Genomic DNA, 25354 nt, shown 5'->3' with positions numbered 1-25354 from the left:
TTCTACCACTGAGGTACATTCTCAGCAAACCGCCCCCCCCCCCATCAGTTTTTTAATGTTAAGACAGTGTCTTGCTAAGTTGCTGAGGCTGGCCTTCAACTTGCTATTCTCCTGCCTCAGCCTCCTCATTGCTAGAATTATAGTTATGTGCCACCCAGTTCACTAAATACTCTTTCCAGAGGGCAGCATTTAGCAGTATACTTTGAAAGAGACCACAGAATAATCTTACATCTTTTTTTTCCTTTTTGGTAATAAAAGGTGAACATTCTTTTGTTGTTAGTAATTTTCTTTTTTAAAGGAAAACCTCTAAAAATATGATGTCAACTAAATAAACCACAATTCTCCAAAATGCCACTTCTCCTACAGAGGTGAGAGATTTTACTAACACTTTCCTGTACTGCCTTCTTGGACAAAGGTATTTAGCACCTTAGAATGAGTTTCCAGATCATATAAACTCATGAGTAAATGAGTAGAAAGCATTTATGAATTCTCCACAGAGCCAACTGGGGAATTAGAGGAATTCAACAGTGACCCTCCCAACAGAGTGGATCATAAAGGTACAAACCAAAGTGATGTCACACCCCTTCCTTCCTCTCTCCATGAACTAAATCCCTCATTATTTCAGTCCAAAAACCCAGTTTCAAAACAGCAGTGAAAGATCTCCTTTTCCTCAAGTGTCATACATGCGTCAGGGCTACCCAGTCTCCTGGGGAGTAAAATACACAAATAAAGCATTTTTCACTTCAGGTCATGTTAAATCATTTTGATAAGGAATACAGAGGAAATGGAAGATTCTTTTATTACTGTTCTTTACAACTGTCCCTGAATAAAAAAATACAAAGCTTAAACCAAATGTCGGGCCTAGTTGTTATATAACCACTTTAATCTGCTAAGATTTCCCAATTTAATGAACTCAATCCTTTCTGATTTCCGAGCAGCAAAATACCCACAAATTTATTATGTACATACATAGATGGTCTTTACTTACTTTTTATTTATTTGTGTGTGTGTTGTGTGTGTGTGTGTGTGTGTGTATTTTGCTGGAGATCAAAACCATGCCACATGCTAGGCAAGTGTCCTACCACTGACCTGAGGTACACATTCCCATCCCACACACATAGTATTTATTTCAGAGTAGCTTATTAAATTATCCAGAACTTGACTAGGACTACATCTGAATGATCTGTGTAATCTAATAAAACAAAAACAACAACAACAACAAACTTTTCTTGGAGTTACTAGTTAACCTATACTTTTAAATAATTGATTTTTAAGAAATTTATCATCATCTGGGACAGTAAAGCCTAAATAGTTTAAAAGCTATTTATGACCCCCATGGCAAAAATGGAGATTGTCTTATTTTTTTTTTTTTCAGTGTAGTACAGCAGAAAGAGAACAGGATTTTACTTCTTCAACTTTGGCAGAGACAAAAAAAAAAAAAAAAAATTGGTGGGTACACATACCACATATTTAATTAGACAATTCCAAAATTTTTGCTGAAAGAATGTGAGAGAGAGCTAGAAGGTGAAGTGTGAGGCAGAAATAATTTTAACATTGTGGGCAATTTAGTGACCATTCCACATTCCAGTGTCTCTTATCCCCAAGAGCAGCAGTTCTCAAATGTTTTAGACTTAGGATTACTTCATACTTATAAAAATTACCAACAACCCCCAAAAAACTTCGAATTGAGTCTACCAGTATTTTCCATATTAGAAATTAAAATTGGGACTTTAAAAGTATTTATTAACTGGTTCATTTAAAAAAAATAATGATTAGTCTAAAACACGTTAACATAAATAACATTTTTAAGAAAAAAAAAACATTTAAAGTTTAGAAGAGCATTTTCTTGCAGGGTACAGCGGCACTCCTGTAGTCCTCTTTGTGAGGATGAGGCAGGAGGATTGCAAGATCAAGGCCAGTCTCAACAAATTAGTGAGATCCTATCTCAGAAGTAAAAATAAATAAATACAAAGGACTAGGAAACTAGCTAAATGGTAGAACACTTCGGGATTTAACCCTCAGTAAAGAAGATGGAGGAAGAGAGGGTGAAAAGGAAGTGGGGGGCAGGAGTAGGGGAGAAGGGCCTTGTCCTGTAATTCTGAAAATCTCTCATTTCTGGAATAGGACAGCTAGGTCTTCATATTTGCTTCTGCATTCAGTCTATTTTTGAATAGTTTGGGTTGAAGTATATAAGAAAATTGGCCTCACATAGACATGTAGTTGGACACAGAAAGGTTTGGGGTTTTTTAATTTTTTAAGTTGTAGATGGACACAATACCTTTATTTTATTTATTTATTTTATGTGGTGATGAGGTTTGAACCCAGTGCCTCACACGTGTTAAGAAAGTGTTTACCACTGAGCCACAACCCCAGCCCCAAAGAAAGCATTTTAATGAACTTTTTAGAATTTTTTGGATTCATCATTGAATCTTAGAAAAAGTACCTTCATGAAAGAATGAATTAAAGGGCAGATCTCATATCAGTACCATTATGAAAGTCATTTTGACTTTTAGGACCATTGAAAGAGTTTCAGGGACTTTCAGGAGTCCTTGAACCACACATGGAGAGATACTACCAGCAAGTGACGACATACAGGCCTAAGGTGAGGTGAGGAAGGAGAAGAGAATCCATCATTCCCTAGTTGGCCTCAATTCTCACATGAGAGCATGTCTTAGTCTGCGAAGTGAATAGATTCTGGTACTTCATGATCACCTGTTCAATCTGGTCTCAATGAAAAAAAAGTTCCAACATAGAGGGAAAAGTAGTTCCCAATGAAAATCATCAAGTGCTTACTGTACTTTATGGGCAAAGAGCTTTTCAAGGATCATTTTGAATGCACATTATTTTTAACCTTACAGATGACTTCAGAGCATATCACACCCGTCCTCCTAAAGATGTCATTAAAATGACATCCCAAGGCTGGGGTTGTGGCTCAGAGGTAAAGTGCTCGCCTAGCATGTGTGAGGCACTGGGTTGGATCCTCAGCACCACATAAAAATAAAATGAAGATATTGTGTCTACCTAGAACTAAAAAATAAATATTTTTTTTTAAAAAGGGATATAGCTCAACAGTAGAGACCCCTGGGTTCAATCCCCAGTATCACCAAAAAACAAAAACATTGATAACTATAAGAACAAGAGCTTTAATCATTCATCAAAAAATACTTTGATAACTCAAATTATTGTCATAAATAAAATAAATAAGGGTTGGGCATAACTCAGTGGCAGAGTGTCGCCTTGCAAGTGTAAGGTGGTCCTGGGTTCAGTCTCCATCACTGCAAGTAAATAAGTAAGTAAATAAATAAAGTAATGTCCAAATACTCAAACCAGAACAGAAGAACTTCTGTCTACAAGTAGATACCATGAAAGGGCTTAAGTAATATATGGCACAAGCATAGGCCATGAGACTCTGTAGAAAGACAACGATAATTCCCCAATAAAAAATGTGGGGGAAAAAATCTGTAGAAAGAGAATCCTTTCTGCCTTCTGCAGACACATGTGAAGCCTTCATGCAAGACATGGGATACAGGAAAATCCTTGAAAGACAAGAGCGGGGATGATGGAATTCCACATTAGTTAGAAACACAGAGGTTTCGGCCTGGAGAGTTCAGGAGCATCCTTGTTAAGGTGATGATAAAAGCCTTTTGGAAACTGAGAAGCAGAGAATAGAGAAGATGAAAGAGTCAGGTACTTCAGGAAACATCTAAGCCTAAAGGTGCAGAACAGTCCAGGGACTAAAGAACAGAGTTATTAGCCGTGATGCTGAAATAGGAAAAGAGGCCTCTCTTCAAGAAAAACGTATGTATCATACAAAAGTAGGAAATTTCAAAGAAATACTTCTTCTGTGATTAATACTGCAAAGAAAGTAAAGATGGTGGTAATTTTGTCAGTGATGAACAAACCAAATGGGAGAGATCCAGGATCTGGGTTGTGAAAGAGAAGAGGCAGGAAGATGGTGAAAGACACTGTTGGGAGAAGCAATATTAAAAACAATACCCACTAAATCAACATTATAAAGCAAAATCAGCGTTTACAAAGCCTTTTATATGCCAAAGGCTGTGCTAAATTTCTTGTGTGCTGTAGCTAAAGTAATATTCATAATTGTATGACTAATAACATTTATTCCCTTGTACATAGGAGCAGATTCTAATACCAATATTAGAAGTCTTTTATACCATGTTTTACAGGTGAAGTTGAGAGGAAGTTTATTTTATGTGAAGAAAAGTAAGACCGTACTCACAGACAAAGGAGAAGTCAATGAAGAGAGAGGTGAAGATAAAGAGAGAATGAAAATGGCTTAAGAGATCTTGGTGTGGGGTTGGGTGGGTGGGTGTGAAGAGATGGCATGGACCATCAAGAAGAAGGGTTCAGGGGCTGGGGTTGTGGCTCAGTGGTAAAGTGCTTGCCTAGCACGTGTGAGGCACTAGGTTCGATTCTCAGCACCACATATAAATACGTGTAAGGTCCATCAACAACTAAAAAATATATATTTTACAAAAAGAAGAAGGGTTCAGACTTGAAAATTCTTCCTCTTCTGATACTGACAATATTTGTACTTGGTAATTTTGCCCAAGACCCTAGAAACTATATTCTACAGAAAGTCGCAGCCCATTTATCTCTGAAGGTTGCCTTTTACCTCTTACCCAGAGAGAGAAAAGAAGGTGGGAGACGCACATGCACATTCCAACTCTTTTTGAACCAGCTCCTAGCAGTACCATAACACAGTTATGCACTTTCCAGAGTATGTTCTATAGATCATAAGAGCATATGAAATGCTTTCTCAATTAAGTATCACCAAATTTAATATAGATGGGGAATACTAATGGTATCCCATTGGACATCCTATGGGGAATACAATACTTCTTCAATACAATAGTCAAAGGATTTCCCTGATGGGTGAACCTCAAAGCATGTTCCTCATAATATTCATGTCTGCAGACATCTAGACTAAGGGAATAAGAATTGGGGGTAAATATACAAATAAAAGTAAAATTATTTTTATTTGTATATTTATTTATTTAGATATTGGCGATTAAATCCAGGGGCACTTTACCACTGAGCTTTTTATTTTTATTTTGAGACAGGGTCAATGTAAAAAAAAAATAATAAGATACATTTGCTTTCATCTCTGGCCTCTGGATAATCTCTCTCAGCAAAATGGAGAAATCTTGTTCTCCCTGGTAAGTAATTTCCAACTGTTCAGCTATAAATTTTCTTGAACATTCCTTTAGCTGCACTAAGGAATGGGCACTCCACTTCCTTTAAAAATAGTAATAATAGTCACGATCACTTTGAGTAACAACACACTTTTACAACTGTGTTACCTAATTACTACATGAACAAAACAAAATTATCATTTACTGAACTCAGGGGCACTCAGCCACTGAGCCACATCCTCAGCCCTATTTTGTATTTTATTTAGAGAAAGGGTCTCACTGAGTTAGCTGAGGCTGGCTTTGAACTTACAATTCTCCTGTTTCAGCCTCCTGAGCCACTGGGATTACAGGCATGTGCCACCGGGCCCAAAATTATCATTTTTTAATTGTTATAATACCACATTTAGTTATTTGCAGTACTGATAATTGAACCTAGGAGCAGTCTACCACTGAGCTGCGGCGATGGGCAGTCTGCTCATTTGTATGCAACTTAGCTGATTAGGTACCAAGGAACAAAAGCTTTTATTGCTAATTTAACCTATCATTTCCCCCACCAAGACCTTCTACCCCTCCTGTACTCCCTAAGGGCTCCTCAGTATACTCAGTATACTCAGTGTCCAAGTTAGAAAACAGGGCATCACTCTTAATTCCTCCCTATTCTTCCCATTCAATCAACCACCAAGGACTACTGATTCCACCTCTAAAATATCTCCTCTATCTGCCCTTGTCTCTGTATCTTGATTGCCACTATCCTAGTTCGTGTCATTACTACTCTAGTTAGTCACCATAAACTCTTGCCTAAATTGTCTCCCAGGCCTTTCTGCCTCCAGCTTTTTCTTCTTCAATCCATTCTCTGCAATAAACCCTGTAATCTTCTTGTAGTAAATAAGTAAAGTAAATAAGTCATTCTCACCTAAAACCTCCCAATGGTTGGCCATTGTCTTCAAGGTAAACCCTAAAAGACCTCCACAGGTTCATAGTCCACTGCCTATGCTCTCTGGCCTTTACCTTCCTCCTCCCTGCTTCAATCTCTACATTCTATAACTACTAAACAACTTGGAAGTGTCTGAATTTACCTCCAGGTGTTCTCTACATGCTATTCTCTCTAATATACTCTACACTCCCTTTCTCTCTCCACCAATTTAGACATCATGTCTTCTAGAAGACCTTTCTGGAAACTCCCAGATCTGAATCAAGTTCCCCTTCCACATACCCTCTCAGATGTCTGTGCCTAGCCCATGCATTGACTCTTAGAAAGAACTTGACAGGGCAGCGCCATTTTGAAACACACCCATCGACCAAGGATCACTTCATGGTCACTCTGACTCAGCCTGACCTAAACCCCATCAATACTCGATCATCATGCTAAGAAACTCCAAACGCTCTATCATCACAGAAAAGGAAATTGTTACCTGGGACTGAAAACACCTGAAGGCAACACCACAAGAACCCTTCTTTAATAACCCTTCTAGCAATGGCTTAACTGCAAAAATCTCCTCCCTCTCCTCTATCTACCTTAAGCAGAAGACAGGTCTCAGTCCTCTGGGTCTCGCTCCCCAGGTCTGTCGGTAACTTACCTGTGTCACTTACTGTTGACACTTTTATTTCCTTATTATTGTTGACTCCTTTTATTTCCTTCATTCCTTACTTTCCTTACATTGATATGATCTCTTTAGACCCACTACACTCTGTGCCCCTGAAGACATTGTGGTATACAAGTGTTTTCCCAGTGCTTCCAAAAACATATCCTGCCAAACAAAAGAATTACACAGGAGAAAAAGAAAATGTTCTGTGGCCATACAAATATGTGCAAGTACTGTGACTCTCCAGCAGGGATAAACTCTCTGTGACTCCTCTAAATCTATTGTCCAAGAATTTTCTAAGAGGGTATCATAGACTTGATTCCACAACATACAACTGTGGGAGAATCTTTTGCCAAGAGATTTCCACCAATTTTCAAGTAACAATTCTTCCTGTCTATTATTATTATTATTATTATTATTATTATTATCATCATTATTATTATTTTGGTACTGAGCCACATCTCCAGTCCTTTTTATATTTTATTTACAGATAAGGTCTTGCTAAGTTGCTGAGACAAGCTTTGAACTTGAGATACTCCTGCCTTAGCCTCACCAGCTGCTGGGATTACAGGCATGCCCCACCACTCCCAGCTCCCTGCTTATTATCTTAGGGGTTTTTTTTTTTAATCTTAAAATTTGAGAATTTTATCTTAAAATACAAAAATTAAAAATTAACTTGCTCTTTAAAATATTTAACTTATTTTAACAGAAATCTTTGAGATGTTAATTTGTTTTTTGTTTTGTTCTGTTTTGTTTTCTATTTTGGTGTTAGGGATTCAACCCAGGCATTGGACCTGATGAATATGAGGTCAACCATTGAGCTATACCCCAGCTCTGAGATTAAGGTAAAAGCTCTTGAAAAAAATCTTTACAATTTTTATCCTGTCAAATCTAAATTAAAGATTTAGAGTAGGGTTCAAGTCAGTCACTTGATATTCAGGAAAAAGAAATCTCACATCCAGAATAATTAATTCCCCCCAAATTCTAAGAGGAAGATGTTTTTATGATACTGGGGATTAAACCCAGGGCTGCTTAACCAAACCACACCCCCCGGTCCCCTCCTTTTTTTTTTTTTTTTTTTTTAGAAAGGGCCTCACTAAATTGCTTAAGGCCTCACTAAATTGCTTGACTGACCTTGAACTTGTGATTTCCTGCCTCAGTTTCCCAACATCACACACAACAGGAAGATATTTGTGGTCCAGAAAGTTGAGACTCAGAAATCTGTCAGTGGGACACCAAGAATCCTGTGAGTAACAGAGGTTGGCAGATATGAAATATTATCTGCTAGGCTAAAGTTTCCCCACTTCTGTTTCTTGCTATTACTCTTGATATTCAAAGTCCCAGTGCTGCTGTTTAGAGACTGACTGAACTTTGCTTGCCACTCAGGAAGGAGAGGGGAGCGTTGTTGCCACAGTGCCTCCACTTATTAAACACAGGATTCCAGAACCTCTCAGTAACAGCTCCTCCTGGACCTTACCCCAGATCTGCCCTTAAAGAGACACTCACAGTAACAGGACCCTCAGAGAAAAGGCCTTGGAGGGCTCCCTCCGAATGCAGAGCTTCTGGTTCTTCACCTGTCAACCCTGCTTCTTCAGCTGGCTGGTTGTTAAATCCAAGTGCCCACCAGCAAGATGCAATTTCTTCTAAATGTCTCCAGGATAAGAGCTTCTTCTCCAAAATGCTTTCCCATTTGCGGAAAGTAACTATAAGGAGGCTGAGAAACTCAAACATGTTTGGGAATGTACCAAACAACAACAACAATAATAACAATAAATGAATAAATTTTTAAAAGCAAGGTAGCTGGAGAAGTAACTATAAGTAGCTTGAGAAACTCAAACCCAAGTAGCTTGCCTCTTTGTTTCCTGTAGAAATTAAGATTCAATCTATAGGGCTGGAGTTGTGGCTTAGTGGTACAGCGCTTACCTGCATGTGTGAGGCCCTGGATTCAACCCTCAGCACCACATATAAATAAATAAAATAAAAGATCCATTGACACCTAAAAAAATGTAAAAAAAAGTCCAGTCTATAAAGTCTAATGCCAATTTACAACTCCTTCTTTTTGCTTTCCAAAGTTTATCCTAAAATTTTAGAAAGGTTTTTTTTTTTTTTTTTTTTTTTTGAGACAGGACCTTACCTAGTTGCTGAAACTGGCTTTGAATTGAGAATCCTCCTGACTCAGCATCCTGAGTAGCTAGAATTATAGGTACACTACCTCACCTGGCAAAGTTTTAAATTTTATGATTTTGGATCCTTGGAGCCAAGTGCAGTGGAGAACATCTGTAGTCCCAGCCACTACAGAGGCTGAGGCAGGAGGATTTTTTGAGCCCACAAAGTCGAGGCCAGCCTGGGCCACTTAGAGAAAACTGTCTTTTTTTTAAAGGAAAGGCCGGGTAGAGTGGCCCATGCCTTGTAATCCCAGCCCCTTGGGAGACTGAGGCAGTGTAATGGTGATCCACCTTATGCTTTGAATATGTCCCTTGCTGCTCTCACATTGACATGTTTTTTCTCCTCCCTGATCCTCTCCTCCCTGATCTTTTCTTCCCTGGCCTTCCTAATCTCTCCTCCCTAATCTCTGGAAACAGGATTCTTCTGAATCAACTCTTTTAAAACCCCCTATTCCCCTGATGGGCAGAATCACAGCCTCTGGGACAGGAGTCCCCTGTATTTCTCCTTTGCTAGCAAAATAATAAAATTTCTTTTTCTTTTTTTCTCAAAACTGCGTCCTCATTATTGGATTGGCATTGGGGACAAGGACAGAGCCAGTTAGACCCTGTCTCAAAATAAAATAAAAAGGGCTGGTGATGTAGCTCAGTGGAAAAGTGCCTCTGCATCCAGTCTTCAGTAACAACAACAACAATAATAACAATAAATGAATACATTTTAAAAGCAAGGTAGCTGGAGAAATAGCTCAATGATAGCGTGCTCACCTAACATAGGCAAGGCTCTGGATTCAACGCTCACCATAGTGAACAAAACAAAAACAAAAACTTAAAAGAAAAAAATGTTTTGGACCCTCTTTTCTAATTTAATCCAAAAATATTTACATGCCTTTCCTTGGGCCAAACAGCAAAGCTGCCTGCTCTGAAGATTGAGTTTTTCTAGTTCATATAGGTTGAAGATTGTTGTTTGGTTTGTTTTACTTTAAAATCCCCCTGAAGCAGATACTGACAGTGTTAACAGAAGTTGGAGAGGATTAACTGATACAGGCCAAGGATCTGTAAAGTACTCTGTGGATTAAACCCATCTGAGAAGAAAACTGGTTTTCCTGAGGAGTTTACAAGTTTCAATTGACAAAAATTTCTTGGTCCTTAAAAGATCAATGGAGGAGATCTGCTTCCTCCAGGAAGAGGAAGATGTTTTATATTCACAGGTCAACCTAGTCTGCAGGATAAATACTAACAACAGGCTAACAATTTATTCCATATATTCCATACTCTCTGTGTGCCCACCTGCACAATACAAAGCATTTTGTTTATTAACTTACTTAATCTGCCCAAGAGAAGCTGGGTTAAATTATTATCTCCAAGGTATGAAAAAGAACATTGAGTCTAAAGAGAGGATAAACTGCCCCAGAGACACATCAGCTTATTAAAGTGACACTGGGGGCTGGGTGTGGTGGCACGTGTTTGTAATCCCAGTGACTTAGGAAGGTGAGACAGAAAGATCACAAGTTTAAAGACAGCCTGAGAAATTTAGTGAGACCCTGTCTCAAGATAAATAAAAAGGGCTGGGGATGTAGCTCAGTGGTAGAGCACCACTGGGTTCAATCTTCCTTACTGGGGGCGGGGGGAGTAATACTAAGATTCATACCCAGGAAGTCTGACTTATGTCTGTGCCCTCAGTAACCACTTCACCATCAGATATCTGCAGAACTTGTGTCAATACCAAGTCAGGGACAGTGATGCACACCTGCAGTCCCAGCTACTTGGGAGGCTGAGGCAAGAGGATCACTTGAGCCCAGGAATTCTGAGCCAGCCTGAGTAACATAGCAAGGCCCCAAATGGAAATAAAACAAAACAAAAATTCTCGGGCTACATCAATCCCTGAAGTAGTAAAATAAGAAAGAAAGAGAAAAAGAGAGGGAGGGAGGGAGGGAGGGGGAGAGAGAGAGAGAGAGAAAGAAAGAAAGAAAGAAAGAAAGAAAGAAAGAAAGAAAGAAAGAAAGAAAGAAAGAAAGAAAGATTAATTCATTCTCTGATGTCTTAAATTTAATCATAAGGGCCAGAGAATGGGCGCAGGAAAATAAGGTAAATTAATCAGTTAAAGCTATGGGCCAAGATCATCATCATCAACAGCAAAAACTGTTTCCTCTTTTAATGTATAATATAACCATAACTTAGACCTTAGGCAGCTGATTCCAGGTGCCACTACCCATTCTTACATAGGAACATCTGGATTACTAACCCCAACCAGTCCAGAAGTAATAAGTACTTCTTATGGACTGTCGTCCCCTCCCCAAATTCTGCCCCTCTTATTTACAGCCAATGTAGGTTCAGTGAACACAGTTTATACTCTCCCCACATTTGTTATAAAAATGCTCTTGACTCTTAGCTCCAATAGACATATTTCCAACTGCTGATAGTTGCAGAATTGTTCCAGGACTGGGTGGGTCCTTTTCTGACTAGCATTTGTAACAGCTCACTGAACCCCTTATTTCAGAGAACCCTTAGTGTCAAGAATTTTGTCTTAAAAGTAATGTCTTAGGGTTTGCAAATTATCTTCCTGAATCATTATCACACAAGTCCACTAAGATCCCTGATAGTAGTAATGAGTAAAATCAAGCAGGTAAAATTTTGAGGAAAGACCCTGCTATGTTCTCTCTAGAAGTCAGACTCACAGTATTATCAGGGGAGTCATGAACCCTAAGATATTATATACTGACTTTTGTGTGGATGTCATTTTTCAGGAAAAATATCTTAAGAGCTGGATCAAAAATAAATTCTACCCAAAAGACCTAAATAGTTTTCCAAAGAAGATTACAAATGGCCAATAAGCACATGAAAAGATGCTCAAATCCATTAGACCTTAGGAAAATACAAATCAAAACCACAAGTTTCCTCTTTATATCCACTAGCCTGACTGTAATAAAAGGAAATTCGACAATACAAAAGATGGGGAGAAATTGAAACTATCATAGATTGCTGGTGGAAATGTAAAAATGGTACAATAAATGCTTTGGGGAAGTACCTCAAAAAATCTAAACAAAAGCCACGCATGGTGGTACACACCTATAATCCCAGCAATTTGGGAACCTGAGGCAGGAAGTTCACAACTTCAAAGTCAGCCCCAGCAACTTAGCGAGGCCCTAAGCAACTTAGCAAGACCCTGTCTCAAAAGAAAAAATTAAAAGGGCTGAGGATGTACTTCAGTGGTAAAGCACTCCTGGGCTAATCCCCAGTACCCAACAAACAAACAAACAAAAAAATCCAAACAGATTTTCCATACCGTCCAGCATTTCCACTCTTAAGGATCTACCAAAGAGAAATGAAAACCTAAATTCACACAAACACTTGTTCACAAAAGTTCATAGCAGCATTATTCATAATAGCCCAAAAAAAGTAAAACAGCTGAAATATCCATCAAATGACTAACAGGCAAATAAATTATGATACATCCATGCATCCATGGAATAGCGTTAGCAATACAAAGAAGAAGTACCCGATATGCTACAATATGAAACTTGACACATTAATGGCAAGGGAAATAAGCCAGTCACAAACAACCACAAGCAGTATGCATCCATTTATGTAAAATGCCCAGTATAGGCAAATCTACAGAGACAAAAAGATTAGTGGTTTCCAGGGTGGTATGGATGGAAGGACTAGAGTGTGATGGCTATGGGATGTAGTATTTCTTTGGGGGATGATAAATATTTTTAAATTGTGATGATGGCTGTTCAACTGTTAATACACTAATGGGTAAATCATATGATATGCAATTCTACTACCTCCCACTGCTTGAAACTGGTTGTGACACTCAAATATTCTCAGAGTTTTCCTGTAATATAAATAACCAAAGAACCCCTTCTTCAGAGATAAGGAAATGCCAACTCTCATTAACAGCAAGGGGAAGTGACGCTGGGCTACCCCAAACAAGGGGACTAAAAAATACTCTGGTGCCAAGTCAAACAGAAAAAAGTTTTCAAGGGTACTCCATTGCCCTGCCCTCCTGATACCCTGGAAAACCTGTGGGTTCCAGTCAAAAGTTAAGACTCAGCTGAAAGTCGATTCAATTACCAAACTCAAAGTCTGGAAATGCAGCTCAGCAGTAGAGTGCTTGCCTGGCATGCAAGAGTCCTGGGACTCAATCCCCAGTTCCACGCACACAAAAAAAGAACATTATTTTGAAAGAAGTAGAAAACAAATCCCATTATGAAGAAATTTGTGTGAGAATCTTCCTTTGTTTTGTTTTAAGTTATGGTAGAAATATATATAACATTTGCCAGGCATGGTGTCACACACCTGTAATCCTAGCAATTTGAGAGGTTGAGATAGGGGCATTGCAAGCAACCTTGTCAAGACCTTCAGCATCAGACCTGTCTCAAAATAAAAATAAATAAAAAGGTCTGGGGATGTGGCTCAGTGGTTAGCATCTGAGTTCAATTCCCAGAACTAAAATAAATAAATAACACATAAGTAAAAAGGCACATTTAACTTTTTTTTTTTTTTTTTGTATCAGGCATTGAACCCCCGAGGGTACTTAGCCACTAAGCTATATCCCATCCCTTTTTATTTTTTGAGATGCGGTCTCATTAGGTTTCTTACAGCTTTGCTAAATTGCTGAGGCTGTCTTTGAACCTGCAAACCTCCCAAGCCACTGGGATTACAGACATGCACCACCAGGCCCCATATCCTAACCATTTTTAAGTGTACAGTTCCATAGTGTTAAGTACATTATTGTACAACCAATTGTACATTATTGTAGAACCAATCTCCAGAAATCTTTCATCTTGCAAAACTGAAAGTCCAGGATCTGGAGGCATACATAGCTCAGTGGTAGAATATATGTGCAAGGCCCTAGATTGGATCCTCAGCACTGCAAAAACGAAAGATGGCAGAAGGGAGAGTGGACAAGAGCATAGCACACTAAATATATGCAGGACTATGGATGTGGCTCAGTGATGGAGCACTTGCATAGCATGCGTGAAAAAGTCCCAGTGAAACCCATTTATTTGTACAGTTAATATGCATTAGTAATTATAAGTTTAAAAAAACTAATATTCTGTACCCATTAACAATTTCCCTATTCCCCTCTTTTAAACCATGGCAATTGCCATTCTACTTTGTTTCTATAAACTTTACTTCTTTAGATGGCTTACAAGGGGAATCATGAAATATTTGTCTTTTTGCAACTGGCTTATTGAACTTCAAGGTTCATCCATATTATATGTCAGAGTTTCCTTTGCCCTTTTTTTTTAATTGATCTATATTCAGGATAGAATCCAGAGATGCTCTACTGCTGAGCTACATCCCCAGCCCTTATTTTATTTTTACTTTGAGTGTCTCACTAAATTGCTGAAGCTGGCCTCAAACTTGCACCCCTCCTTCCTCAGCCACCTGAGTTTCTGGGATGACAGACATGCATCACAGTATCCAACTATTTCCTTCCTTTTTAAGACTGAATAATATTTTATTTATGTATATATTTCTAATATATCACATTTTATTTTGTCCATTCAGAAGCTCTACTTCTATATCTTAGGGGTATGGGTCTAGTGGAGCAAAAGCTAATGATTTTCATTTTAAACCAGGAGAGAGAGACTGCTTATATGATGTTTGTACTCTAGGAAACAAGCTAACTAAGCAGCCAGATTCTTACAGTCAAGCCCCCGATTCCAGTCTAGCCAAAATATTCTAATACTTTATCAGTCATGGCAAAATCCAAAGGGATGTCAAAATGACATATCAAAATCTGTATACAGATGGAAAGTAGTTGAAGAACCCATTTCTTACTTTGGCAGTTAAGGGTAATTCACAACTCTTTCCTAGAACAAACCACAATCATGTGTGCAGCTAGAATATCCATGTTCTCAGTGTTTTAGGCCACTGACCCAGGTTCATATCTCAATTCTACTTTTCTCACACAGCCTCATTTTTTAAAGATTTTTTTCGGTAGTTGTGTATGGACAGCATGCCTTTATTTGTTTACTTTTCTGCCGTGCTAAGGATCAAACCCAGTGCCCCACACATACTAGGCAAGTACTCTGCCACTGAGCTACAGTCTCAGTCCCAGCCTCATATTTTGACTAGAAAATTAGTAGAAATGGGGGAGTGATTATGCTTAGACTTTATGGGATTATTTCAGCATGAAATAGTTACAAATCACAATCTCTTACAACCTGCAGAATATATTAGGTATTATTCTAAGAGCATATGGCATATAAGGTCCCACTAAATCTTTAAATTACAAGTAGTATTCTCCCATTTTCCAGATGAGGAACCTGCCCACAGAGGTGAACTAACTTACCCAAGGTCACTGGTAGTGGTACACCTGAGATGCTAATTCAGGCTATCTAGCTCCAGAGAAAATGCTCTTATCAACCAGACCTGGCTGAAATGAGCTAACATTTGGCAAGCATCCTGTACTACGTCTGAACACAACGTGCTTAATAATGGTACTTCGCATTTCATACACAATGTGTGGAAGTCCAGAAAAATAGGTAAGTGGTAGCCAGTTTAAGGTTTGGCTGCCTAAAGGAGACCAGCCTCGCCCCTAAATTCCACAAGCTCACTCCTTTCCCAAGCATAGCCAGAGCTCTCCCAGTAGCCGGGGGCGCCCTCCTTTCCAAGCCCCCAAAACTCCCTGTCGCGCGGGGTGCCAGCCTTGAAGCTGGGCCAGGGCGCGGGAGTTGTGGCTGCGGGTCCGGGCCGCGCCGAGTGAGCCGCGGGAGCACACAGTGGCGGGACCAGCGTTTACCTTGACGCGCACTCTCATCGCCCCGAGACTCCCGCGCAAGGACGCAGACCGCGACTTCGGCACTTCTGTCGCTTCCGAGAGCCGCGATCCCAGGCTCGCCCGGGTCCCCGCCCGCGATCCGTGCGTCTGGCAGCTCAGTGGTGCGCCTTCTCTCTTCCCAGCCCTGGCTCCAGCCACCTCCGGACTCCTCTCCCGCCGGCCAGGAGCGGACCCACCTCGCAAATTCCCCACAGCCCCAAGCTGAACCCCTGCTCCGGGTTCGATTTCCGCTCTGACACCACCTCCGCTCTGGCCCCACTCCAGCTGCCGGAACAGGGGCTGCGGGTCCTGCCCTTGCTAGGGTCCTCTACATTTGCCCACACTCAACTGTGATAATCATCTTCGGGTGGAGACTAAAGAACTCACTCGAAAGCCGGTATTTCGTAAATCCTAGCAATTCTAGATCCTACTTAGATTATTTGTGAGCCTGGCCCCACCCGCAGCCTTGGGCTCCGATCTGGTGACTTGCCTAAGTCCCAGGTGCCCCGCCTGGCAGAAGCAGCTTGAGAGTACCTGTGAACGCTCTGTGACAGTCGACGCGTCCATCCTTGATTTGCAGGCCCCGCTACCAAAGCGTTTTCTGAGCTTGCGACTGTGGAGTCGGAAAATCTGGACTCCGGGCTCCACCTCCACAAGCTGCCTTTTACAGCCATATGGATTTGTGCGGTACCTTTTTAGCCCCAGTTACCTCCTGTGTAGAAAGGAAGGTGACTCCAACCTCACTTTGATCAAAGAAAGTATAGTGAGGATAAAATGGGATTGTTCACTGCCATCACTGTCAAATTTTATGGTATTGTATTGTTCTTGTTGCGTCAGTGTGGTGGGGTGAGGACGCCCAAGATTTAAACTAACAGCACTGCTTTTACTACCTGTGAGGTATTGGAAAGGTCAATTCTGTGTCTCAGTTTACTTATATATGCAGCGAGAATAATAGCAAAACAAAACAAAACATCTCCCTCATGGAAGTTGTAATGAACAAAGGAAAGTGCTTATTTTGCTTTAATGTGGAGTACCATACAAATGCTTTTATAATTTCTGTTATTTTTGGTAAATTCTTCTGGCTGGAAAGTGTCCCCCCCACACACACACACACACCCCTTAGGGTACTAGGGATGGAACCCACAATGAAACTGATCTACATCCCAGCCCTTTAAAAAAAAAAAAAAAAAGTTTTATTTTGCTGGGCATTGTGATCCACGCCTGTAATCCCATAATCCCACCTGCTTGGAGGTGTGAGGCAGGAGGATTACAAGTTCCAGGCCAGCCTCAAAATTTTAGCAAGGCCCTAAACTACTTAGCAAGACCCTGTCTCAAAATTTAAGAAGAGATGGGCTGGGGATGTGGCTCAAGCGGTAGCGCGCTCGCCTGGCATGCGTGCGGCCCGGGTTCGATCCTCAGCACCACATACAAACAAAGATGTTGTGTCCGCCGAGAACTAAAAAATGAATATTAAAAAAAAAAAATTCTCTCTCTCTGTCTCTCTCTCTCTATCTCTCTCTCTCTCTTTAAAAAAAAAAAAAAAAAAAATTTAAGGAGAGAGAGAGAGAGAGAGAGAGATATTGAGCGCTGGGGATGTGGCTCAGTGCCCAAGGATTCAATTCCAGCTACCAAAAAAATTAAAAAATGAAAGTTCTATTTTCTAACAGGGGCTTGCTTGCTAAGTTGTCCAGGTTGGCCTTGAACTTGTGATCTTTCTGCCTCAATTTCCCAGATAGCTAAGAGGACAGGCCTGCAGTCACTACATCCAGTAAGACATGTTTGTTTGCTTGTTTTATTTTGTTTTTGTTTTTGTTTTTATTGTGCTGGGGTTGAATCCAGTAGTGATTTACCACTGAACTACACCCCCAACCCTATTTGTGTATTTATTTCTTTCAAGACAGGGTCTCACTAAATTGCCCAGGCTGAGCTCAAACCTTCCATCATTCTGCCCCAGCCACCTGAGTTGCTGATTACAGGGGCCTACCACTGAGTCCAGCTGCCCAGCAAAGCAATCATGACAAAGGCTGCTGTGGTCAGTGATTTTAAATGAATCCCAGTATGCTGGGAGAGGTGACACAAAAGCTCATGGACAAAGTGAGCCTTACGTTATGACAAGTGTTGTAACAATACTATGCTTTCATACAAGTGTCTTAGGGACACCTACCTGTTAAAGCCAGTCTGAATTTTTGTTCAGTGAATCCACATTTGGAGACACAGTTATTAACTGTGTTCCCCCACTGTTTCTCCCCCATGTTGTTCCCCTATTTCTCAACATGGTTTAATGAGCATTTCTTTGTTTATTAGAAAACTGGAATATGGCCAGGCATGTCTGTAATTCCAGTGGCTAGGGAGGCTGAAGCAGGAAGATTGCAAGTTCAAAGTCAGCTTAAGCAATTTAGTGAGGCCATAAGCAACTTAATGAGACCCTGTCTCAAAATAAAAAATAATAAGGGCTAAGGATGTGACTCAGTGGTTAAGCGCCTAAAAAAAAAAAAAAGAAAAAGAAAAAGAAAGAAAGAAAGAAAGAAAATTGGAATATGTGTTGGTATTTTATTGCAGTTTTTCTATTAAAACATTGATTCTTCTTTTTTCTCCATAACTCATCTCCTTCAAAGAATAATTTGTAAACATTCAACATGTGTACAAGTTCTTCTGAGGCAAGCAAGTACCTCACTTAAAAAAAACAAATCCTTATTTTTAGTTGTAGATGGACACAACACTTTTCTTTTATTTGTTTTTATTTTTATGTGGCCCAGGAGATCAAACCCAGTGCCTCACGCATGCTAGGCAAGCGCTCTACCACTGAGCCACAATTCCAGCCCCAAGCAAATTCCTCTTGATTTGGATCCTTCATTCACCTCCTCTGTTAGTTTTCTTATAGCCTTAGAGACTGGAAGCTCTCAGAAATTTGCAGACCCACCAAGAAGATGACACATTTGGAACCCAAGATGCTAAAGAATCTCAATGTACTGTGACTATCATCTTATAGTTTCATCTCTTTGGGAATGAACATGTTAGGATAGTCATATATATATATATATATATATATATATATATATATATATATATATATATATATATATATATATATATATACACACACACACATACACACACATATATTTGTTGCAGTATTTTTCCATTTAATAATTTACTTATTACTTCCTTAATAACAGACTTTAGGTTAATTTATTGTGCTATATAATTTTGAAATACATATCCTACTATGAAAATTTGTATTATAGGTTATTTTGGGGGTGGGTAACCAGATACAATCTTCCTCAGTCACAATGTCCTTTATGATGGCATTTTGTTCTTGTCAGTAAAATATTATCCATTTTCCTAGAGCTTAAGATGGTAAAATAAATGTGATGATTGTACTACAGCAATTCTATATCTACACATAATGGCCTTCCCTTCTCAAAAAGTTCCAATTATTATACCTTCCAGGATGTTACAGAAATATTTGGGTAGCTTTACTGTCAAGTAAATCACATACAATTTGTTTTGAGGAGGATGTAATCTAAAGACTTCATCAATGCTGAAAATGTACACATTTTTTGCTGTGCTGATATTGCTGTACTGAAAGTTGGTTTGTTCAAAGTTTATAAATACTTCCCAAAGTGAAGTTTTAAAGAATTAAATAAAAACAAAATAAAACTCACTAGTAAATGGAAGTCAAGATATTTTGAATGGTAACTCTGATACATATAAAATGTGTTTGAAATTCTAGTTCTTCCATTTATTCAACCTGTGGCTTTTACAAAATGTTTGACTTTTCTGAAACTCAGTTATCTTATAAAATAACAGTTAATAATGTGCTAAAAATAAGGCATTGGCCAGCTTAGTGGCACATACTTAAAATCACATCTACTCAGGAGGTCAGTAGAGGCCCAAGCATCACAAGTTTGAGGTCAGCCTTGGCAACTTAGCAAGACCCTGTCTCAAAATAAAATTTAAAGGACTAGAGTGTATCTCCTTGTCGAGTGCCCCTGGGTTTAATCCCTAGTACCACAAAAAGCAAAAACATGCCTTTTGCAAAGTGTCTAGCACATGGTGGGTTCCTAATAAGGATTAACTTATCCACGAGACACATTGACAATGTTTCAGGGAGACTTTAATTGAAATATATATAAAATTTAGGGGACTGGGAGTGTTCTGGTGGCAGAGCATGTGCTTAGCATGCACAAGGCCCTGAGTTCAATACAGAATGAAAAGGAATTAAAATGAATGGAATTTATTATTATTTGTATTTTTGCAGTATTGGGAATTAAACTCAGGGATGCTCTACTACTGAGCCACATTCCTAGCCTTTTTAATTTTTTATTTTGATATAGGGCCTCAATAAATTACTGAAGGTAGCCTTGAACTTGTGATCCTCCTGCCTCAGCCTCCTAAGTAACTGGAATTATACGCAACTGCACCGAACTTAGCTGAAACATAAAATAGTTTAAGAATCCCAGTTTAGTTCAGCAGACTCTATATATGATCTTAACACCTTCTTGTGACACTATATTTACATTTCAAACAAATTTTGTAAAGTTAAAACAAAAACAAGATGATACTAGATAAGTGAGGAGGCGTGAAAGCTTCTGGTTAATTCGTTTATTTTCTACCTCTCAGTTTTCTTACCACAAATGGAAAAGCATAATTCCTTAAGCTACTAGAGTACTTGTTCCATGAGCAACTGTGGCTGACCCTCCAAGGACAATGTACTGGTAAGATAAACTGTCTCACAACAAATAACCCCCAAATTTAATGGCTTACCATAACATGTTTTTGTTTTTTTAATTTGCCGTTATTCTGAGGACTGACTGGGCAGTTCTGTGGGGTTGCTAGTCTCCCCCAGTGGACTTTTTTTTTCCAGGGCCACAGTCTCAGGATGGCCACTTGAGGCTTAGCTCAGAAACTTAACCATGGCACTTTTGTCATATATTTTGTCGGCCACAGATTGAACTCAGATTTAAGGAAGAGGAGTAGAGATTCTGCCATTGCATGGGATAGCTATGGTCAAGTCCTATTGCAAAGTGAGGTGTTCCTGGGAAAGGAATTTGTGATCCTTTCACAACCTAGAGTGTCAACTCTTTTAAAGAAGCTGGAGACAGTGGCATCCATCAGCTTGCCCAGCACTTTGTTAAAGGAGCTCACCCAATTTTAGCATTCCTGGAGTAAAATCTTAAGATGATTCTGAATCAGGAGTCAAACATTTACGATGTTTGCTGCATGACAGGCTGGCTAGAAGGCTGTGAAATTTTTAAAGTCTGGGCAAAAAGAGAGGACAAAAAAGAAAACCGGAGAGAAGAATGGGAAGAGGAAGAAAAGGGTTGAGGGGAGCAACAGAGAAGGAAATAAAGCACTGTTTCTATTTATGAGTGTTACCAGTGGTGCCCCAGGTACCATTTCATTGCTGATTGTTCATCTTCCTACAAACTTGAGCTTCTTGCAGATTGGACAACGTCTCATTCATCTTTGTTTTTTCTGGTGCCCAGCACGATGGCTGACAATCTGTGTTCAGAAAATATTTGTTGATCTGAATCCGTCCACTCTGGACTATTAATTAACCTTCTAAACTTAAAATTTCATAACTAGCTGTGGGCATGGGTGTATTTGTGACCAGAAGCCTGTAATAGACAACTTTTCCTTTCTTCTTCTTCTTCTTTTTTTTTTTTCAGTACTAAGCATTGAACCAGGGGTGCTCTACCACTGAGCCACATCTCCCAGTCCTTCTTATTTTTGAGACAGGTCTCACCAAGTTGCTAAGGCTGGTCTAGAATTTGTGATTCTCCTGCCTCAACCTCTGAGCCTCTGGGATTAGACACATGCACCACTGAGCTCGGATATAGACAATCCTTTCAACTGATTGAGAGGCCTGTGAAACAGACTCCAGAGTCCCACCCTAGAAATCCTGTTTCAAGAGATCTGGGTGGGGGTGGGTGGGTGGAGCCCAGGAATCTGCCAATTGAAGCCCGGCACAGAGGCTGCATCTTGTGCCTCACTTTCTAGTTAACCTCCTCTGACCCTTGTCTTCCACAATAATCAGGTGAAGTCTGGTTTCTTCATTACCAGGAGGTTGGTAATCAGCAAAAGTGCTTCAGGGCAGCTACACCCTCTAGCCGGTTTATTGTGTAATAACTGCACGCTGGCAAACTAGTCAGTGGCAAGAATAGCCCAAGGAAATAAGGTTCTTTGTTCTTGAGATTCACAGAACTGAAAAGCACCTCCATGATTAGGATCAGATGTGCATCATCTGGCCCACCCACTGTGAAAAGGCATCTACCTGTCTGGGAACACCCATCAATCACCTAAATTAACCACTCCTAAATCAGATTTCTAACAAGGTGAACTTTGTGACACAGTCCTCCATCTTCTTGTTGAGCCAGCTTTTTGAATGAAGAAGTCTTACTTGTTTCAGTACCTGTGTCTCCTCTAGTTAACTGGCCTGTGATTCAGGGAGCAGGAGGACTTGGGTCCCCTAGCACTTTTTTGTTCTTTCTTTGATACTGGGAATTGAACCTAGGGGTGCTTAACCACTGAACCACATCCCCAGCCCTTTTAAAATAAAATATTTAGAGACAGGGTCTCACTGAATTGCTTAGGGCCTCATTAAGTTTCTGAGGCTGGCTTTGACCTCACAATCCTTCTGCTTCAGCCTCCAGAGCCACTGGGATTATAGGCTTGCGCCACAGTGCCAGGCCCCATAGTACTTTTCAACAAGTGTCTGAGGTGTTTTCCATATAGCTTGGGAACTAAAAGCAGCTTGTTACCTAGCACATCAGATATCTTAAGCATTTGGAATTACTTTTCTATTTTGTCCTCTAAGTGCCTTGAAGCTTCATCTGAAAAGAATATATATGATCATCCTACTGGGCATGGTACTCCCTACTCTGGAGGCTGAGGCAGGAGGATCTCAAGTTTGATGCTAGCCTGATCAACCAGTGAAGACCCTGTCTCCAAATAAAATATATGCTCCATTTGTGTTCAGTGTGTCAAAAAACATTCTATTATCATGTGTAACTAATTACAGCAAATTTTTAAAAAAAATAGAAAGAAGATCAGTAGAATAGAAGAAGGGGATGGGGGAGGGAGGGGAGGGAAAGGGGAGGTATTGGGGAATGAAATTGATCAAATTATACTGTTTTATTGTGTGCATGTAAGAATATATTATAACAAATTCCACTGTTATGTATAATTATAATGCACCAATAAAAAAAAGAAAAAATATATGTACCTCTTTAAAAATGCTAACAATGAAGATTATGCAAAGTGAAACAAGGGTGCTTAAAATGGATATTGTGTGCTATGTCATCAATTGTGTAGAAAAAAAAACAAAGAAATGTTTCTTTCTGTTTATTTCTTCCAAATATTCTGTAATGTGAAACTACTTTTTAATTTTAAAATTAATTAAAAGTGAAGCCAGGTGCATTGGCATACATCTGTAATTCCAGCAACTCAGGAGGCTGAGGCTTCAACTTCAAGGCCAACCTCAACAACTTAGGAAAGTCCTAAGCAACTTAGTGAGAACCTGTCTCAAAATAAAAAATAAAAAGGGCTTGGTATGTGGTTCAGTGATTAAGCACCTCTGGGTTCAATCCCTAGTACCAAAAATAAATATATAAAAATTAAAATTAATTAAAAGAAACTCACACATATCTTAGAATGACTCACAGGAATGACTGAAATTCCCCTCTATACTTTTTCTGATTATTCTGTGTGATGTATAAAACATGCAGTTCACTAATTTTCTAGATCCTTTGAGGCAAAGATTTAGTACCAATGCTATTATGTTTTATAACTCATTGAAGTACTTGTTGCTTCTTAGCCAGAAGGTTAGGATTATTTGTTTTGGCAATAGCCATTTAACTGAACACACAATAATAATGCCTATTATTTCTTTTCCAAGGAAATGTATTTGTGTTACTATTGCAGATCAAGATAAACAGAGAGAAGAATACAACATGCTATAGCTTGGATTGTTTGTTTTTTTTTTTTTTTTTTTTTTTTTTTTTTTTTGCAGGGGGAGTAACTGGGGATAAAACCCTGTAGCATTCTTCCTCTGAGTTCCAAGCTAAATTCCTTGCCTTTTTTATTTTGCAGTAGGATCTTGGGCAGCAGGGTCTTGCCAAGTCACCACACTGGCCTCAAACTTGCAAACCTCCTTCCTCACCCTCCCGAGTAGCTGGGATTACAGGCCTGTGACACTGCACCCATCACTAAGTTTGATCTTGTGGAGGCACTATAACTCCATATTTATCTAAAAGAGACTCAGTTTATGCCTCTTGCACAAGCACGACTATTTATGCACTTTTTTTTTTTTGGTACTAGAGATTGAACCCAGAGGTGCTTAACCACCGAGCTACATCCCCAACCCTTTCTTTTCTTTTCTTTTTTTTTCAGGAATTTCTTTTTTTTTTTTTAGTTGAATATAGACACAATATCTTTATTTTGTTCATTTATTTTTTTATGTGATGCTGAAGATTGAACCTAGTGCCTCACACATGCTAGGCAAGCACTCAACCACTGAGCTACAACCCCAGCCCTCATTTTTTATTTAGAGATCGGGTCTCCCTAAATTGCTTAGGGTCTACCTATATTACTGAGATTGGCTTTGAATTTGAAATTGTCCTCCCTCAGCCTCCTGAGCTGCTGGGATTACAGTTGTGAACCACCACGCCCAGCTCAATAGCATCATCTTTTAATCTCAAAATTGCCATGTTTAAATGCTCACTTTACCTTACAAGTCACATATAATCCTCCTAAAAGCTACTTCCATTTGGCTAAGAAGTTCTTCCCAATTGCTTTAATGTCACTGAAGACTACAAACTTCCCTTCATACAATGACAAAACGGATATTCCTTTAAAAGCTTTCATTGGAGGTGGGGGTTGGACACAATGGCAGATTGCAGGTTGGTGGCCAGTCTCGCAATTTAGGGAGACTCTTAGCAACTTAGCAAGACCCTGACTCAAAACAAAACAAAAAGGGCTGAGGATGCAGCTCAGGGGTAGAAAACCTCTGGGTTCAAGCCCACCACAAAAAAAAAAAAAAAAGACTTTCATCAGACCTGGGGGTACAGTGGTAGAAAGTGTACCTAAGATACACAAAGCCCTGGGGTCAATCGCCAGCATAATAAATAAATGAATAAATAAAAGCAAGATTTCATATCATCAGTTTTTGTCTTGTTTTGTCTAACGTACATGTCCCATAAACACAGAAACTGTTTTCTCAGCATTTACATGATACAGTATGAAAAACTGTTGATTCAACAACATTTAGATTGAAGTACCAACCTTATCTTTTTCTTTTTCTCTCTCTCTCTTTTTTTTTTTTTGGTGTGTGTGGTGTTTTGTTGTGGTCTGTCTTGTCTTGCTTCTTTTTTTTTTTTTTTTTTTGGCACCAGGGATTGAACCTAGAGCTTCCTGCACTCTAAGCACAGGCTCAACCTCTGAGCTATACCCCAGGCAATATTTACTCCCTATTAAAGTACCATACTTTCTCAAAATTACCCTCCCTCATTTTTTTTTTTTAACTCAAGGTTAGTTAACCATTGAACCACATCCCCAGCCCTTTATTTTATTTTTTATTTTGAGACAGAGTCTCATTAAGTTGCTTAGGACCTCACTAAGTTACTATGGCTGGCTTTCAACTTGCCATCCTCCTGCCTCAGCCTCCCCAGCTGCTAGGTT

At 39.4% G+C, this 25354-nt stretch overlaps 1 protein-coding gene across 5 annotated transcripts in view; it reads right to left on the bottom strand.

Annotated features, from left to right (window-relative positions):
• Trpm6 (transient receptor potential cation channel subfamily M member 6) overlaps nt 1-25354 on the bottom strand; it is a 172443-nt gene that overhangs the window by 121547 nt on the left and 25542 nt on the right. For 2 of the 5 annotated variants that reach the window (XR_009228196.1, XM_046459452.2), the window contains exon 1: nt 16208-16402. The exons of 1 other annotated variant lie outside the window; for it this stretch is intronic. Coding sequence is in view for 3 of the 4 variants with exons in the window: in XM_046459452.2 (XP_046315408.2) it covers nt 16208-16240 (33 nt within the window). In the remaining variant the exon portion in view is untranslated. Of the gene's footprint in view, nt 1-15655; nt 16145-16207; nt 16405-25354 lie in introns of those variants that run through there. 2 more of the 5 variants (XM_046459453.2, XM_058584001.1) reach the window with 2 other exon arrangements.

Source organism: Marmota monax, unplaced genomic scaffold (genome assembly GCF_021218885.2).
Source record: "Marmota monax isolate L192 unplaced genomic scaffold, Marmota_monax_Labrador192_F-V1.1 WCK01_AAM20220418_F8-fsc00059, whole genome shotgun sequence".
Lineage (NCBI taxonomy): Eukaryota > Metazoa > Chordata > Mammalia > Rodentia > Sciuridae > Marmota > Marmota monax.
The sequence above is the reverse complement of the archived record's forward strand: the minus strand, read 5'-3'. Positions and strand labels throughout refer to the sequence as shown.